The sequence below is a fragment of the Grus americana genome, chromosome 16, assembly GCF_028858705.1.
Source record: "Grus americana isolate bGruAme1 chromosome 16, bGruAme1.mat, whole genome shotgun sequence".
Lineage (NCBI taxonomy): Eukaryota > Metazoa > Chordata > Aves > Gruiformes > Gruidae > Grus > Grus americana.
The window spans coordinates 13847755-13865724 of record NC_072867.1 but is presented as its reverse complement, the minus strand read 5'-3'; the positions used below and the strand labels follow the sequence as shown (position 1 = coordinate 13865724).

The 17970-nt window shown below is 36.7% G+C and overlaps 1 protein-coding gene across 1 annotated transcript in view; it reads left to right on the top strand.

Annotated features, from left to right (window-relative positions):
• Window positions 1–17970, top strand: part of DNAH10 (dynein axonemal heavy chain 10) — a 57529-nt gene that overhangs the window by 4049 nt on the left and 35510 nt on the right. Inside the window, exons 4-28 of the mRNA XM_054844502.1 lie at window positions 431–605; window positions 1351–1520; window positions 2111–2341; window positions 3005–3195; window positions 3641–3839; window positions 4584–4778; window positions 5383–5553; window positions 6246–6422; window positions 6763–6936; window positions 7575–7744; window positions 8470–8621; window positions 9007–9168; window positions 9861–10068; window positions 10287–10443; window positions 11617–12093; window positions 12560–12718; window positions 13056–13172; window positions 13246–13348; window positions 13584–13762; window positions 14435–14646; window positions 14963–15119; window positions 15555–15788; window positions 15891–16013; window positions 16810–17043; window positions 17571–17794. Of these exons, the coding sequence (XP_054700477.1) occupies window positions 431–605; window positions 1351–1520; window positions 2111–2341; window positions 3005–3195; window positions 3641–3839; window positions 4584–4778; window positions 5383–5553; window positions 6246–6422; window positions 6763–6936; window positions 7575–7744; window positions 8470–8621; window positions 9007–9168; window positions 9861–10068; window positions 10287–10443; window positions 11617–12093; window positions 12560–12718; window positions 13056–13172; window positions 13246–13348; window positions 13584–13762; window positions 14435–14646; window positions 14963–15119; window positions 15555–15788; window positions 15891–16013; window positions 16810–17043; window positions 17571–17794 (4751 nt within the window). The remainder of the gene's footprint in view (window positions 1–430; window positions 606–1350; window positions 1521–2110; window positions 2342–3004; window positions 3196–3640; window positions 3840–4583; window positions 4779–5382; window positions 5554–6245; window positions 6423–6762; window positions 6937–7574; window positions 7745–8469; window positions 8622–9006; window positions 9169–9860; window positions 10069–10286; window positions 10444–11616; window positions 12094–12559; window positions 12719–13055; window positions 13173–13245; window positions 13349–13583; window positions 13763–14434; window positions 14647–14962; window positions 15120–15554; window positions 15789–15890; window positions 16014–16809; window positions 17044–17570; window positions 17795–17970) is intronic.

The following is a 17970-nucleotide window of genomic DNA, read 5'->3' as shown; positions in this document are numbered from 1 at the left end:
CTATGATTTTCCTATGTAGTATTCTGCTGACCATATAGACTATGCGTAAAAAATACTAACATTCACCTTCCTATGCCATAATGAAATTTTTGTTAATCGTTACTTGATATTTTGTTTCCCAGGTTTTTTTTTAAGGATGTGGAGACAGGCATTACTTCATTGCCTGGCCCTTTATGAGAAACATTTAAGAGTGTGGCACCAAATACCTTTATTTTTGTGCTGAGACTTTTGTGAAAGCATGCTGGAGCTATTCCCCTGCAGAACTTGGGCAGAGAGAATGATGCTAAAGAGGTGAAATGGAAGGAGGTGCAATTCAATTAAATTTTACAACAACATATCCAATGCTTAAGTGAATTGCTAGTAAGCTGACTTCTATTGTTTTCTTTTTTGATATGAACCATCTAATTTATGGTACCTGTTTGAATTATAGGTGTTTTCACCAGCTCTTTCCTATAGTCAGCAGCAGGCTGAGGAAACTTCCTTTCCTTCAGATAGTGAAAACACAGATTCTGAAAAAAAGAAGTTACCCGGGACTGAGCTTGCAGAAAAGAAAGAACAGCCTGTGGAATCCTGTAATACTGAGATGAGGAATGAGATTCGAATGAACAAGCAAAAATTCTTAAGTGTTACTCAGGCGACTGCACAACAAACCGAAGGCGAGTGTTCTGCCTGTGGCAGCGCTGTGTTGTTTAGAGAACATGACAGTAGAAAGACATTCACCTAGGAATGGCCTTATATAGAATAACAAATACATACAGTTTCTAAGGAAGCTCCAGACCTAATTAAAGTTTCTCTTTGCTGATAACCGTAGTATTTTTACTGCCCTGAAGCACAGCAGGCATTATGGAGAAATGAATAAAATCAGTGTCAATCTTTCAAACAGTCTGGAGTAAGACTAGGAAAGAGGGTAAACATGCCTCATTGCTTACCGATGTTCAGGGGACTCAGGCCGCAGCAGGGTATACAAAGGGGTAGACCAAATGAGACTTTCCCATGTTGTTTAGCATCCCTTCTCTGACAGGGGCTACTGTCATGCCATTAAGGACAGTGAAGTGGCCTATAATAGGCAGATTGATAATTTTCTTCAGCAAAGCCCTAATCCTAATTCTTAATAGTTAGAGACTGGGTTAAGGCTTGAGAGCTGACCGCTTTTCATTTATTTCTAGGAATATATCTTTCTTTGCACTGTGTTAACTGTCAAGCAACTGGATGTATTTTGCCATATTCTCAAATAGGCAGAGCAGGTGGTATGTTACCTATCCTCAAGCAGCTAGCGAGATGGAAGGTACAAGCCATTTCAGGGATGTTGCCTTACCAATGCTGATGGAACAAGACAATTTTACGTGCCTTTCCTTCCAATAGGACATATTAAACTGGAGATGCCAACTATAAATCTAGATGGAGAAGTGACTGTTCTTGCCACAGTTCCAGAAGTCGTTGAAGCTCTGGAAGGTTGTGCAGTGACCTGGCAGAAATTAATATCCACAGCTCTAGAGGAGCAACTGAAAAAGGTTCCACAGGTAACGTAGCATATAACACCAAGCTGCTTTTATTCCCGGAGACATCACTTCATTTCCCCACAAGAATACCTTTGAATGGTTTGTGCTCATTGTTAATTCATCTTCATGTTTGAAAGCCATATACTAATTGATGTAAAGTAGAACAAAAGTAGTGAGGAATCTGCAGTGATTTTTTTCTTTAAATATATGACTATATTTTTGCTTGAAAAAAGTCATCTCTCTCAAACAAAAAAAAATTCCAGTTGTAAGATTCTGATTCTGCAAACACTTACACATATGAGTAATACCATTAAACGTACTGAGGCATTTCTTGTCTACAAAGTTACTTGTGCATAAGCTTTTGCAAACATGGACTCTCCAGCTCCAACTCAGGGATATACTCCCCATGAGCAGTTCCCTTCAGTGTGTGTAAAACTCATCTGATTGCAAGGATCTTCTTCTGTCTGGGTTTTTTGCATGGTTGAATCATATCAGGTTTTTCTCAGTATACAGCATATTGCAAAGAAGGAACAAATATAGTCCTGGTTATCGGTTTTCACTCTTGCATAATGATAATTTAGAATTTTTATTTTATTCCACATTACTTGTAGGGTAATGGTCCGCTTGCAGAAATTGACTTCTGGTGTGAAAGAAATGATACTTTAAGTGCTCTTACTGAACAGACAAAGCTTCCAGAAGTACAAAAAGTCTTGGAAATATTACAGGAAGCTGAATCTGAGCTTATTGGAGACTTACAGATAGTCATAAGTGACCTCAGAAAACATCATGTGGAAGCTCTAGATAATGTTAAGTTTCTTTCAACTCTTGAACGCCATTTGAAGGTACATATCCTTAAGAAAACTTCGTGAAGTTTTGACTGTAGTTGCCTGAGTTTGGCTTCTCTCTTGATATAATCACCTCTTGTTTATTTTTTACTTTTTATCAGCAATAAAGATGTATTCTAGGTTTTTTTATACTTAATTAAAAAAATTAAAAGGTTTGCTTATTTTGTTTGAGTTACAGTTGTTCTAATATTTGAAAGCAGAAGCCCAGAGCTGTGAACAGCTCAGTTTGTAAATCACAGCCTTGGGAGAATTTGATAGCATAGCTGAATTGGGGAAAACAAAGATTTCTCTACTGCATTTTTGAGGTAGCTTCTAACACTGATTACAGCTGATGTCTCAATTTTTAAGTTTTATTGAAGATCATCCAAACATCCAAATAAAGAGTTGAGCCAAAGCCAGTCTTGGGACAGCTTTTACAGAAAGAGAATTTTAATGAGACAGGACCTAAAAAGCATTTGGAGCAATAGATGCAGATTTGCACATCCTTAACCATGTGTGTTACTTAGGCACTAGGGTGTTTCCTTGACTGGGTTATTTTATTAAATAATGTCACAGACTTTCTTAACTTCAGGTATCTTTAGAATAAATGTTATCTTATAGAATATGTATCTATATATTTTCATGACATCTTATTCACAATATTTATAATACATTTAATAGAATTTAACACATGGCACTGGGTTTAATGTTGTCTTGGATACAATTCCTTCCCTGATGAATGCCCTGAGAATGGTATGGATTATTTCACGGCATTACAACACGGATGAACGGATGGTACCCCTCATGGAACGAATTGCATGGGAAATTTCAACAAGAGTGTACAAAGTTGTGGATTTACATACACTGTTTAAGTAAGTACTGGATTCCTGTTTATCTAGGCTGTATTGATTAAAAGCTGTGCAGTAGATAACACTTTCATCCAATAGGTTTCAGCGTTTTTCACTGTCTGAAATTGTATTAGGAGTCAATTAAAAGGAAATTTATTTTGTAATTTTCATAGATTACTGAATCAGCCCTGAAGAAATAGGTGCTTGTCTTCTTTTTTCTCAAAAAGACATAAATCAATAAACCCAATAAAATTATAGTGGTAAAAGCATAAATATCATCAAAATCAGTCCTGAAATAATGTCTCTTTTCAAAATCAGTCACATTGAAAATTAAGACCTCACAGTTATGCCTAAATCTTTTATAATTAGAAGCTGCTAAACCAGAGTGTATTAACTCAGTTGAGATATAATTTTCTGTCTATAGTCTTTCTATCTTACAGTATCTTAACTGTTTTGATTTGATTAATAGAGAAGATAGAGCTGCTGCAAAAAAGAAAATAGCGGAAGCCAAAAGCACTCTTGAACAATGGAAGAAATGTTATTTTGCTGTTCGTGCCCAAATTGAAGCCTCAGGAAGAGAGCAACACTGGGAATTTGACCGAAAGCGTTTATTTGAAAAAACAGATTACATGACTTCAGTCTGTCAAGATCTGTATGATATTTTGCAGGTAGTAATATAGACAATAAATAAAGGGATTGTGTGATCAGTGTCATGCTTTGTAGAGGAGATTCTTTTGTATTGTGGTTGTTGAAATGTTAACATCCTTTAGTTCTGTGAGTGGTTTTGTGTTTAAGAACTGAGCAGTGCCTTTGATTCCAACAAAGCTTCACTTAATGCTGGAGATGAAATAACTGGTTGAGGAAAGCTATTACTGTGTACATTCCTGTTATGAACATACAGACTTGTAACAACTGTTTCACAGATTTGCAGTTTTCATGGGTTGCTAGCTTAATGGTATAATTTTAGATAAAATAACCATTTAAGTATACTATAATATAAAATTTGACCATATATGAATCAGTATATCAATTGCAGGATAATATACGAATGGAGAAATGCTACATTTAGGCTAATTTAAGTCAGGTTAACTAGAAATATTAGTGGTCTATCAATGGTCAGATGCTATAGACTGTATATGTAAAAACTGCGTATGTGAAAAGCAGAATAAAAAGGAGTAATAACCAAGTAATATCTGTTTTAACAGCTGAAGTGTTGGGCCTGTAGAGTGGTGGTTTTGGTTTTTTTCCCATAAAGCTACTTAGTGTCTTGTATGGAAATATATGAAATGTAAATCACAGCACGAATTGATCATTCTTTGAGCCGTTTTTATTTTTTAAAGGAAGTAATATCAGATAGATGTGTTCAAACCATTCAAAATAAAGCTTTCTGGTATGTTCTTCTGAATTAACAGATCACTGAAGAGTTTTACAATATATTTAGTCCTGAACTGAAAACTGTCACAGGGGATCCAAAGCGTATTGATGATCTAGTGAGAGCAGTAAATGAACTAACCAGTCCTATGGAAGAACTGACTTTTGACCCTTTTAGCATCAAAAGTGCACATGACTGGAAAGTTATTATGGAAGAATTTAAAGAAGAAGTTTCAGTAAGTACCACATACTGTCACATCCCCCCCCTTACTTCCTATATACAAATTCCTTCTAGAATATAAACATTTTCATTTAAAGTAAATGTAAGCTTGCAAAAGAAAAAAAATAAATATGTAAATGAAAATGTGAGGAATTTAACCAATTTTTTAAGTTGCATTCTGTTTCCAAGTTGTTTTTCTTTATAGTTTCATTTTATCTTGAAAATGGTGAAGCACACTTTTTGTTCATTGGCAGAATCGCTACAGCATGAACAGGCTACGTATCCTGCCCTGTACTCATGTCTCAATCATGTCCTACAAAAAAGTTCCTTTTCTGGATTGATTCAGTCTTTCACCCCTCAGCTAAGAATACCCACAAAGTACAAATTGTTACCATGTTTTTTGTGATTTATATACCTGCCCAGCAGACACATTAATTAACATTAATTTGCTGCAGCTTACTGGAAAGCCATGAGTTTGTTAGTAATTTATAGGACAAAAAGTAGTGAAAATATGGTTGACCACTAATTGTAATGAAGTATTTTCATTTTGCCTTCCTTTCTTGGTTTTGCAAGATGAATCTCTAAGTGATAGGATTTCTTGGCTTTCTTCTTTTGTTTAGGTTATTGAAGAAGAGACCAAAAACTTTATTGATGAATCTTTTAAGACCCTTCGATCAGCAGAAGCTGCATTTGACATGCTGTTAAAATTCAAACACATCCGCTCTCGTGAAACCATTAATAAGCAGATGATGATGAAGTTCAATGATATTTTGGACCAATACTGTAAAGAGGTATATAATTTAAGGATTTCTTATGTCTAAATACCTGCATAGTGCCATTTAATATCTGAAAGACTGACAAGTTTTACAAAATAAACATAATAATTGCTGTCATTTTTTGGAGCCTGTTGGAGAAATGATATGGTTAATTTGCTGAAATGGATGTGCATATCTGTATATGTGTGGCACTGCATGGGAACTGGAAAATGTTAGCATGTACTCTGCATGCAGTGAGGCTTGTGGCTGTTCCTTTACCTTGTGAACAGCAGTTCAACAGTAGTCCTTCCTGAGAAAATACATCTTTCACACCCTACAGCTCTTTTGTGATGGACAAGAAGTTGTTCATGGTATGACCAAAAGGTGTCAGAGATCAACTGTGAAGACAGAAATAATTTCTGACACATTGAAGACTCTATGATGGAAAGCTTTTCATGTCATAGCATTTTTCTTGATATTTCAAAGAACACTGAGTTTAATGATAAAATGTAGTCTTACAGAAAACACTGCCACAATAGCAGTTCTACAAGATATAGAAAGGAAGACACTCTCTGTAATGCAATTAATACAAACAAGAGATGCATGAAAAATAAAAAGAAGAATTGGTTTTATCCTGTTGCTGGAATTAGCTTCAGCGCTTGTGCTGTGTACTGACATGGACAAGCAAGTGAAGAAATGATTCTTTGCAATATTTTATTTTCTTCTAGGTCAAAAATGTTAAGCAAATCTTTGTTCAGAACCTCAAGGATCCACCTTTGTGCAAGAATCATCCTCCAGTGGCTGGAGCAATATACTGGTCTCGATCCCTTTTCTATCGGATCAAACAGACTATTATTCGATTTCAAGAAGTAGAGGAGTTGCTTGCTAGTGAACGTGGACAGGAAGTATGTTTGTCCTTTTGAGATTTAATGAAGGAAGAAATACTTTCTTCATACCCATCTTCTAAAGATGTGAAAGTGCTCTTCTGTGAGGTGAAGTTCCAAGAATGTCTTTGCACACAGCAAGCCATGTTAGACACGAAAAGCTGATTGGGACCTTCCCACTGTTTCCCAGAGACAGTGATGGAATCAATGACAGAATTCAAGAGCCTAAATTCTCCATTGCCTGCATTAATTACAAGGCATTACATGCCCTCTCATCTAATAAAAATTAGAAACCATATTGAGACACTGTATTAACGCAAGTTAGTCTTTAAAATTAATTGTACAGAATTTTCCTTTCTAGGTAAAGCAAATATATCTTCAAGTGGCCAAGAGGATGAAAGAGTATGAAGATCAAAAATACAATCAGTGGAGAGATGGGACAGAACAGATACTCCCAGTGTTACTGAAAAATACCCTGCTGACTGTCATCACTGGTGGGGCTGCAACCCATGTTAATCCAGAGACTTCTGAGCAGGTGAGATATAGGAAGATAGTATACCACACTTCTCTGTGGGGACGAGCTGAAACCTGTCTGATGGTCAGTGAGATTTTTTGAAGAATAATATTTTAAACACAGGTTTTGAAAGGAAAATTTCAAAACTTCTGAGCTCAGAATTGTTTGCGGTCCTTTATAAGCCATAGTTGCTGAATGACCTGGCAAATGGATGAAAGTAGTTTCTCTATGTGTTTTTCTGTGCTGTAATTCCTGTTAATTTGGGGATTTTAGTGCAACATCTTTGGCACATTACAACAAAATTTGGACCTAAGTTAGACAGAGGTAGGTTCCCAGCAGAGATGGTGCAGAATCCTGTTCTACCTAAACTTTTGTCTGACTGTGAACTTCCACTGGGATTTCTGTTGTACCTGGTTGCAGCAATATGCAAACAGAGGTTATTTGGTTTGTTTCTTGTAACCCTTTCACTGAAGAGGTGGTTGTGTGTAATGTCTGAAACTGGAACGCTGAGATTGCTTCCTATTGAATTTTAAAGGCATTTCCACGAGCTCTGAATGTCAGCTGTCCTGACTTTTACCTGCTGCCTTACCAAATGTCTCCAAGAGCATTGTAACAGTTCGATGTTGCTCTCTTTGCTGTTGCTTTTTCTTGTGTTGTAGAGCTCTCTAATGGAGGAGCCTGTCACCACAAAGAAAAGTATCCACTTCATAGTAAATTTTTCTCCCATGCTCCAAGAGATTATCATTGAAACAAAGTACATGGAACAACTAGGGTTTCCTGTCCCAGAAATAGCAAGATATGTGGCATTACAGGAAGACAAATATCTCAGGTAAGGCTGTAACAGAATATCTGCTCACACACAGTTATGGCAGTGTTTGAAATGATTTCACTCCAAACCGGAATGGGCCCTGAGTCATCAAATTTTGGAAATATGAGAGCACTTAGTGACTTTTTTTAAAGGGTAAAATTACTAATGGCTACATTGCACTAATAAGCTTTTCTCTGGTGCTGTCTGCATCCTTTACCCTGTAGGACTATGTTACACAGATTAACATCAAAATCTGAGGAAAAACAAGGAAAGTAATTTGTTTTGCAATGAATTGTTAGTGCCATTCAGATTTCAGCTCATATTTAAACTCACTGCTGCTTTCTTCTCATACAGCCTTGGATAAGTCACTTTTGCCCAAATTATCACAGGCACTTAGCACACAGGTATGCCGATAAGAGCCCTAACTGGATTTTAAAGTTCGACTGTTGAGTTCACTTACGTGCTTCAAACTGAGGTTGTCTTAAAAACTTTTTCTGACTTGAGGCAGGAGAGGTTTGTCAAGCTACTATTGAAGCCATATTAAATTTTTCTTTTGTTTTCAATAGGAAATAAATTGCATTTATAATCAATACACATTCAGTAGTTATTTCTACATATTTTGCTTTATATGGAAGTCTGAACAGAATGATGGAAGTGATCTGCTCTTTGATCTGAATTCAGAGCTGTATGTCCAGAAAATCATGATTTTTATGTTTTGTTGTTGTTGTGTTTCTTACATTCCTTAGGTATACAAATAGATTGAAAAACATGCTGGATCACTATCACAAATTAATGGGAACACTGAATGAAGCAGAAACGAAACTTCTTGATGGCCATATTCAAGAACTCTGGAGAGTGTTCAAATCAGGGCACAGAAGACTCAGTTGGAATTCCTTAGGTAATGGAGATACTATTTTAAAATGGCCTTAGATACTGATTTTCTGCAATATATTTTTGATGTCGCATGACAGCAATGTATCCCTAAATGGTACATCCTATTGCTATGGTCAGGGTCAGAATAGTAGGTTAGACAGACTCTGATCCTGGAAGGTATTTCTTACGTTTGTATTATATTTAAAGGACTGATGAATGGAAACGGATAGAGACCCTTAGATAACAGCTGCAAGGGAGGTAGATGAAGGATTAGGTGAGAAATCATCTAATCTATCTGCAGAGCATCAGTTCATTCTCAGAGATAAAACACATCTGGGTGTGACAATTTTGATGTGCTGATGAAATATTTGTTAAAAGAAAAAAAACAAATGGTTGTGATTTATTTCAAGGTATTGGTGACTTTATTGTCCGATGTACACAAGCCATCAGGAAGTTTGAATCACTTGTCCATCAGATTCATAATAATTCTGAAGACATAAGCAACAAACTTCTGTTAATAGAATCAACAAATCTCTTTAAGTTTCCACTTTCAAAAAATGGTGAACTTCCTAGTAAGTCTTTATATTTTCATTTCCAAGTTCTGCGATGTTTTATTTTGCTCTCTGCTACTTTGCATTTTTAGTTGCTACAATCAGCCCTTTAAATTGTTACCAAAACTAGTTAACGGTAGTATTTCATGGTGTAACAGAGGAATCACAAGCAGACCTTCAGTACTCTAAAGCTGATGGTGGCAATGAGAGAATCATAAAGACGAGTATACAAATAGATCATTTGACTTGTGTCTACCTTGCTTTTGATCACTTTCCCCCTAGCTTTCCCTTGATTTCCTTATCCTTCTTGTATGCAGTAGTGTAGTCTTAGAGCTGCAATCTGCATGGAGTGTCAGCTCCCTTCTGGGCCATCTGAGCTGAGCTGGTTTCGTCAGATGGAAATTGCAGTGAAGTGGTTGTCTCCCAGGTCTCTTTTTCACTTGAGGGAGTGGGTGGTGGACCAAATTTCTTTAAACGCTTTGTAAGTCTTAAAAAGGTTATTTTCATATCTAATGGTTGCTGTTAAATAATTGAATCCATATAAAATCAGAGGGCCGAAATATTAATAAATTAAGCATTAATAAGTGAAGGTATTTTTAATCAGTATACAAGATCAAGTTCATGTTCACAAATAAAGCCCAGCTAATTATTCCAGTATGCAAGTTTGTTAGGCCTTTTGCAGTTAATAATGCTATTTTTTGTGTCTTTTGCAGAAGCGAAAGAATTTTTTGAGTATGTTAAGTGTGAAAGAGTAAAAGATGTGGCACACATGGTTAGAAAGTATACTGCCATTCCACAATTGCTAATGAAAGTGGAAGGACGAATTGCCAATACGAACAGTGGCAAATCTCCAAAATTAACTTCCTATTATGCATACTGGGAAAATAGGATTTATCAGGTGTTGACACAATTAATTGTGAAGTAAGTAAATTGTTTGCTTTAATGGATTTTCAGTCTTTCATCTTGTGGGTTTTCTGGATCTGTCGATCAGTATGTATACTGATACTCTGTTTGAACACAGAATACAGATCTACTTGTATATCTAAGCACATACCTGATAATTGCAGTTTCTGTTGAGCATTTCCATGGGGGCCAGTACCTGATTATTACTACCTTTGACGATTTTTTTCCTTTCGCAGGAATTTGCAGACTTTTAATGCAGCTGTTCTTGCTAATGTGCCACTGTTCCAAACAGAAGCTATTTTATCTGTTCCTGAGATAATTTTGCAACCTAATGCCAGTGAGATTGACAAAATGACTGTACAATGTATCCGAGACTGTGTTGAGGTCACTAAGGTGATTTTTGATTAAGATTTACTTGTTACCAGAGTTTGCTTGTGATTATAATGAATGAATCTTGCTTTATGTTCGGGCAAGCATAAGTGTCAAAGGGAAGATTCAGATTGTTTTATCTTGAAATCAAAATATCCAGTACATAGCTCTAATTTTACAGACTGTCCTAATTTTGCAAACTGATGACAAAGGAAAAAAATTGCCGTAAAGCTTCATGCAATTTTTACTCAGGCAAAATTATTTATTACTTGTCAGCAGTTTTGCCAGTGTAAGGACATGATTTGGTTCTATAAATCCGCAGGCATCGGAAGGAAAGACTTTTCAGATTGCAGTGCAGATGCTGCTTTCTGATGTATGAATAAGCCGGTGGAATAAGGAATGTGAGATGTGAGCAGCTTTCTCTGTGTTACAACTCTCCTCAAAAGCAACAGAAAAACAGTTCAGAAAATGTTGGGAGAAGGGCATCTAGGACACATCTAGGACAGCAGGTTTACAGCAGATGAACTATCTAGCTTGCTGGCAAAGATGTAGCAATATTTCCCTGTATAAGTATGTTCACATTGAACTGCTTTCCAGAAAAGAAGCCAAATATCATGGCAGTGTTCCTGTCCTGTGCTAATGGAGCAATGATTCCAGATGTCACCTGAAATGAATAAATTTAGATTAAGTGTGCTTCCTATGCTCAGATTTGTTGTTCTGCTCCACTGCTGTATTCCACCTGTTTGACCTAATACCTGTTTCTCTGTGTCATGCTATATAGTTGCTCAGCAGAAATTTTAAAAGCAAGGTTTTGTTAGGATGAAATTAACTCTTCTCTCAAGTTTATGGGAAAATGTAATCTCTTTTCTTGCTGTCAGAAAAGCAATTGATTTGAGAAATCATTCACACCACTTCCTACGTTGTCTGCTAAATAATGATGAATTTCTTCACTGAAAGCATTGGAACAGGCTGCCCGGGGAAGTGGTTGAGTCACCATCCCTGGAGGTATTTAAAAGATGTGTAGGTGTGGGGCTTAGGACATGGTTTAGTGAGACTTGGCAGTGTTATGTTAACAGTTGGACTCAATGATCTTAAAGATCTTTTCCAACCTAAATGATTCTACGATTCTATGAATGATTTGATTAAAATGACTCTGAACAAAGTAACTGTTTTTCAACCCTGTCTTGAAAACTCTAGCATTTTGTACGATGGATGCATGGTACATGTATTGAATGCCCTCCTCAGCGTGTCGAGGAAGATGAAATTATCACTTTCAGCTTTTACAATGACGTCTCCCAGAACCCTCTGATAATTGAACAGGCTGTTCTCATCACTCAGAATGTCCACAAACTCCTGGCTTCTCTCAGCAAGTATTTGAACCAATGGAAGAGGTACCACCTGCTGTGGAAATTAGACAAAAGCATTGTCATGGAGAAGTTAGCTGCAGAAAAACCTGCTTGTGTCAACTTTGATGAAGAGTTACAGTTTTATATGAAGGTAGCTCAAGAAGTAACTCAACAGCCCTTGATTAAAGATGAGCAATTTATCAGGCTTCAGCTGGCTCCTTTAGCCTACACAGTGCAGGAGAATGCTATAGGCTGGGTGATCTCACTTGGAAGGCTGCTTAACGAGTCGGCAAGAGAGGAACTCTTCAGTCTCCAGGAGGAGATTCAGGTAGGTGTTTTCAGTTCCTGTCATCTGAGGTAGCTAGCACTGACTAGTAGGTGAGGATATGAACCACGTTCCAAATTGGTTGAAACTATTTAGTGTATTCTGATATGTCATATGTAAAGAGGTGAGCTGTACCTCTCTGTAGCTGGGAAACAGGAGAGAGTAGTAACATGAAAACCCAGGATGTTCTCACTCCTGTCCTGATGAAAGGTTCATAGTGGTAATTCTGAAGTTCCCTTTAAACTGCCGCTTAAAACTTCTATTTCATTGTAGCAAAAACATCCTCTCTGTACTGGAGTTTACTTTTTATTGACTTTTTGTAGGTGTGTGTGTTATCTTTATCACACAGACTAAAAATGAAAATGAATCTGCACGTTACTTACTTGTGGTTTGTGTGTGACTAATAATTATAATTCTGCCAAATTGCTTTTTAAGTATTGCTTCTGGAGATGATTTTTACTTCTTGCAGAGCTTATCACAGAGTCTTACGAGACCTCCAGATTCCCTGGAAGATCTCAAAATTGTCCTTGACACAATTGCAGAGATCAAAGGCATGTCCTTCAAGGTGGAACTGAAATACTTGGACATCTGGGAGAGATACCGAACTCTTGCAATGTACAATGTTCCAGTAAGCGCATGTTATGCCTTGTCTGATAAAACATTTCACATTTGAGCTAGGGGCACAAATGCCTCACATGTGACAGAATAAATGTTTTCCTTTTAAGACATTTTACAGAATCATAGTATTGTTGAGGTTAGAAGGGACATCTGGAGATTGTCTAGTCCAAACCCCCTTCTCAAAACACTATCTCCCTTTTAAAATGGACATATTACATCTGTTTAAATCTGATTCAGATCACTTCAGTGCTGATCTTCTGTTTTGTAAATTTATAATGTAAGCATATATTCCTTGCTTTCTTGTGACTAATTATTTCTTGTGAGAGATTTTACTTGTTTTGGTTTAGGTAGCTAAAGAAGAGCAAGAGATGGCCGACAGTATTAAGGAAAAGTGGGAGACTCTCTTATTTGAAGCATCAGAAGTTGATCACAACCTTGGAGGCATAAAAAGAAAATTCACAAAGGTAATACTTGTAATTAATATTGAAAAAAAAATAGAAATGGAAAGGAAAACAGTTTAAACTCTGTTCTCTTTAGATTACACAGCAACAAATTGAGGACTACAGCAAAGAGATAGAAGATTTCTTCCATAAATTCGTGACCGAGGGTCCTGGTGCTGTTGGGGAAAATCTTGATAAAGGTAAATGGATTAATGTGTGTAAAATGATGTCTTAAAAATATTATTCTTCAGACAATTCTTCAAAGTTTATGTAAAACAAGAAAATTGTCCTTTCATTATTAACATATAAACTGATCAACCAGGAATATGACATTTTTAGTAATCTAACTTCTACAGACTATATGCAGATGCTGTCTTATTTATTCACCATGATCTATGGGATAGTTTATCTAGAAAAATTCCTCTCCTTTCCCAGGGTTGGAACTCATGGCCATTTTTGAAAAAGAAGTGGAAAAACTGGAACAAAATCATCAGGAACTGAGCAGTGTTGAAAAACTTTTTGACTTGCCAGTTACAGTGTATCCTGACTTAGTGAAAGCACAGAATGATATGAAAGGTTTAAAGCAGATCTATGAAATTTATGAATTACAAAGAGTAAGTATTGCACTGTGTATACACAGACACACACGTACTCATGCACATACAGTCAGAAATGGTGGGGGAGAGAACAAGAGGCTGCATTATTCTCTAGTTACTATCAACTGTTCTAAGCCTCTGCATGAAATAAACTGTGACCTGTAATTGACTTTCACAATGAAATTATTTTAATGATGTTACTACAGGACTAGCAATGCCTCCATAGTGGATCAAACACATACTCTTATCAGATAGGATATCCTCCCTGCCTGTTAATTATTGGGTGGCATTTTACTGCACAAGTCTCCTGATCATTTCAGTGGAACTACTTTGGATATAGTATATGCACAGGTGACAATGGATTATGTCAGGCTTGAACTGATCTTAACTATTTTTAATAAATTTTAGTATTTTTCCAAAATTAAAATGCCCTGTAAAGTATGCTCTTAAGGATGCTTTTCCTGTTCTCCATTTTTCCTTTTGATTATTTCTTATACAACTGGTTGTGTTTGGCTATGAATCTGTCTTGGACATGAACCCATCTCTTCCTCTGTTTGTAGAATGTTAATACAATTACATTTGTATGCTGACTGTGGTCTCTAGATCCTACTGTAGTGGAAAGATTTTTCTTTTTTGGTCAGAACTAAAAGGAAATATGTTTTTTTTACCTCCTGATGACCTTATTGCCAGGCAGCTAAAAAGGAATGGTCTCAGACACTCTGGATAAACCTCAATGTCCAGTTTCTTCAGGAAGGAATTGAAGGATTTCTTAAAGCCCTTCGAAAGCTGCCCAAACAAGTACGCAGTATGCCAGTAGCCTTTCACTTGGAAACAAAAATGAAGGCATTTCGAGACTCCATTCCTTTGTTGCTTGATTTGAAAAATGAAGCTTTAAGAGAAAGGTTTGCTTTGATTTATTTAAATCCGTTTTCTATATATAAGAAGATTTTGTTTGTTTTGTTAGAACTTTTAATTTCAGTTACTGGGGTCATGCCATGTCCTGCAGCTTGAAACTTCGCTTTCTGCTTAATGAAATTGTGTAATAGCATGCAAAGTGACTACGATGACTAGGACACTTTATGTATTCACAATACTAGTTGTTGTTTAAACAGTAGAGTGCTAAACATAGTTTCATTATTATATTTTCAATTACAGTTGTTTTCATCTTTACTGTATCATGGTGGTTGGTACAATTGTTGATGTGTCGATTTAAAACAGGCATTGGCAAGACCTTATGGAGAGAACAGGAACGAGTTTTGAAATGACAACAGAAACATTCACTTTGGAGAATATGTTCGCTATGGAACTTCACAGATACTCAGATGTTATCAGTGAAATAGTCGGAACTGCTGTTAAGGAACTTAGCATTGAGAAGGTATTGTAAAAAATCATAATAAAACTAAAAAGACATAGATGATAACAGTCCGTGTTTTATATGAGATTTTTATATAGACACAACTGCAACTTCAGCCGTCTTCAGGGAGGTGCCATGATGTAACTGATGGCAACTAAGATCAATAGCTCTGTTAATAAGCTACCACATGGCACAGAATCCTAGCTATCTTGGCTTTGGCAGCAGTATATTGGATTTCTGTTATTACAATAAGCAAGTTTGGCCTATGAAACAGGACTTGAAGAACAATCCATTCTGTTGCCATCATGATGTTTTGAAATAGATCCTTCTTTATAAACCAGAGTTAGAAAATCTGTGCAAAAATTTTGCTGAATTAATTGTTTCATTTTTATGCTAAGATTATAGTTGTCTAGTTTTTGAAGACTGAAACATGCATCTTTTTATGCTCACATGCAGGGTGTGAAGGAAATAGCAGAAACATGGGAACACCTGAAATTCACTGTACAAATGTACTTCAAAGGCACTGAGAAGCGGGGCTTTATTCTGGGATCTGTAGATGAAATTTTAGAGATTCTGGATGACAACAATGTCAATCTTCAAAGTGTTTTGGGCAGTCAATTTGTGGGTCCTTTCCTTTCAACCATTCACCACTGGGAAAAAACTCTGTCATTGATTGGTGAAGTAATTGAGGTAGGGAGGAAAGTGCTGGACTAAATAATTAATGTTTATTATCTATAATCAGGGATTTCTATTGTATATTTTTTTTCTTTGATGGTAACATTTGATTCTTAGATCTGGATGGTGGTTCAGAGAAAATGGATGTACCTGGAGAGCATCTTTATTGGTGGAGATATCAGATCACAGCTTCCAGAGGAAGCCAAAATATTTGACAGCGTAGACAGGATGTTTAAAAAGGCAAGTAACTGACTTGACTTATGATCAGCATAATTATTGAGTGCATTTTGCTTCCAGTTCCATAGTTAGCTGTAGTCTTCAGTGTAATTTGTGACACTGAGAATGGTATCGTATGTTATACTGAATTGAATATGAGATTGGGGAACCCAGGAACTCATGTTTCACTCCACATGTCATAAACAGAAGACTTCTCCTGATTTAGCTAAACTGGACAGAGGTGTGATCCTTGGCTGGCAGTACAGGGCAGGCAGAATCCCCTTTTCCTTTCATTGGATACATCTTTTTACCTTTACCATGATAATAAGAAGCTTAGATGTGTTTCTATAGATTGAGGATCTACATACATGCTAAAAAGGCTTTGCTGATATAATGCCACTGTTCCCATACTGAACACATCCTCCCAGTATGAACATGGCTTACTTTTCTTTCTCCCATCTGCAAAATTGAGATGGTACTGTGATTCTGAAATGCTATGTCTGTCCTTCACCTGAAGTCCCACTGTATACAGGAGCAAAGTCAGGTATATGCGTATGCCTGCATGACTTGGGATACAGGCTCGTCTTGCTTCACTTGCTTTTACAGTAGTATCTTCATGCTCTCTGCTTTGAAAGCATGCTCTCTCCATGTTCTCGTACAGTACTGCAGCAATAGGAAATCATATTTAAAACTGTCTAATCCAATTCTCTAAGAGCCTATACTGCTTGTGCTGCTTGTGTGCTTTGGCACTAGTTAAGTGTAATTTAGTATAATCCATTGCTGTTCAGTATTTTCTAAACTTTCTTTTCTCCCTATGTAGATAATGGATGAAACTGTAAAAGAACCAACAATAAAAAATTCCTGTGAAGCCCCAAATCGTCTATCAGACCTCCATCATATAAGTGATGTGCTGGAGAAATGTCAGAAAAGCTTGAACGATTATTTGGATTCCAAGCGAAATGCTTTCCCAAGATTTTTCTTTATATCTGATGATGAGTTGCTTAGTATCCTTGGCAGCAGTAACCCACTTTGTGTCCAGGAACACATGATAAAGGTACAAAGTCTGGCTTTCCACAGTGCCTTGTGCTTTTGGGTGCTTTAAAAAGTTTAACAGACTATACTGTACATGCTGTTAAGGGTACACTAGTATTTATTGCACACAAAGAGCATCCTGGCAGCTTCTTGAAGAAGCTTCTGAATAACCAAATCAAATCTGATCGATAATCTTTCCTGGCTCTCATACTGGCCAGTAGTAGTTACGGTAGAGGAACGCTGGTAGAGGAACATTCAAGATACACTGGAATGATCAATCATTAAAGAACCTTCCTGTAGCTACTAATAGATCTTTATTTTCTAGAAAAAAAATCAATGTAATTTTGGCCAGATCATCTGCTTGTTTACTCTGCAGTTGGGCTGCTGAGCTATGTATCAGCATTTGTATTTGATTACTTAGAGTCAGATCCTTTTCTCTTTAGATTCCATGGAAATCTTCTTTCAAGATTAAATGGGAGCTAGATACACTTAAATCTTTGAAGCTTTGTTTCTAAAATGCCAGTGAGTTTCTTTGTTGGTGCATTTCAGATGTATGATAACATAGCCTCCCTGAGGTTTCAGGATGGTGATAATGATGAGAAAATTGCAACAGCCATGATTTCAGCTGAGGGGGAGGTGATGGAGTTCCGGCAGGCTGTAGCTGCAGAAGGCAGAGTGGAGAACTGGATGACAGCAGTGCTAACAGAAATGAGACGAACAAACAGACTCCTTACTAAGGAAGCTATTTTTCGATACTGTGAAGACAGAAGCAGGTGAAAAAATCAGTGTCAAGGATAACACACATATCTTATATTTTCTTATGAGCCTGTAGTGATAAAGAAAAATGATTAATTTTTTAATTTTTACACAGTTTAGCCGATATTTCTGTATGTGGAGGGATATGAATACATGCATATGCAGTATTTTAACTGACCAGAAAAAAATGTGT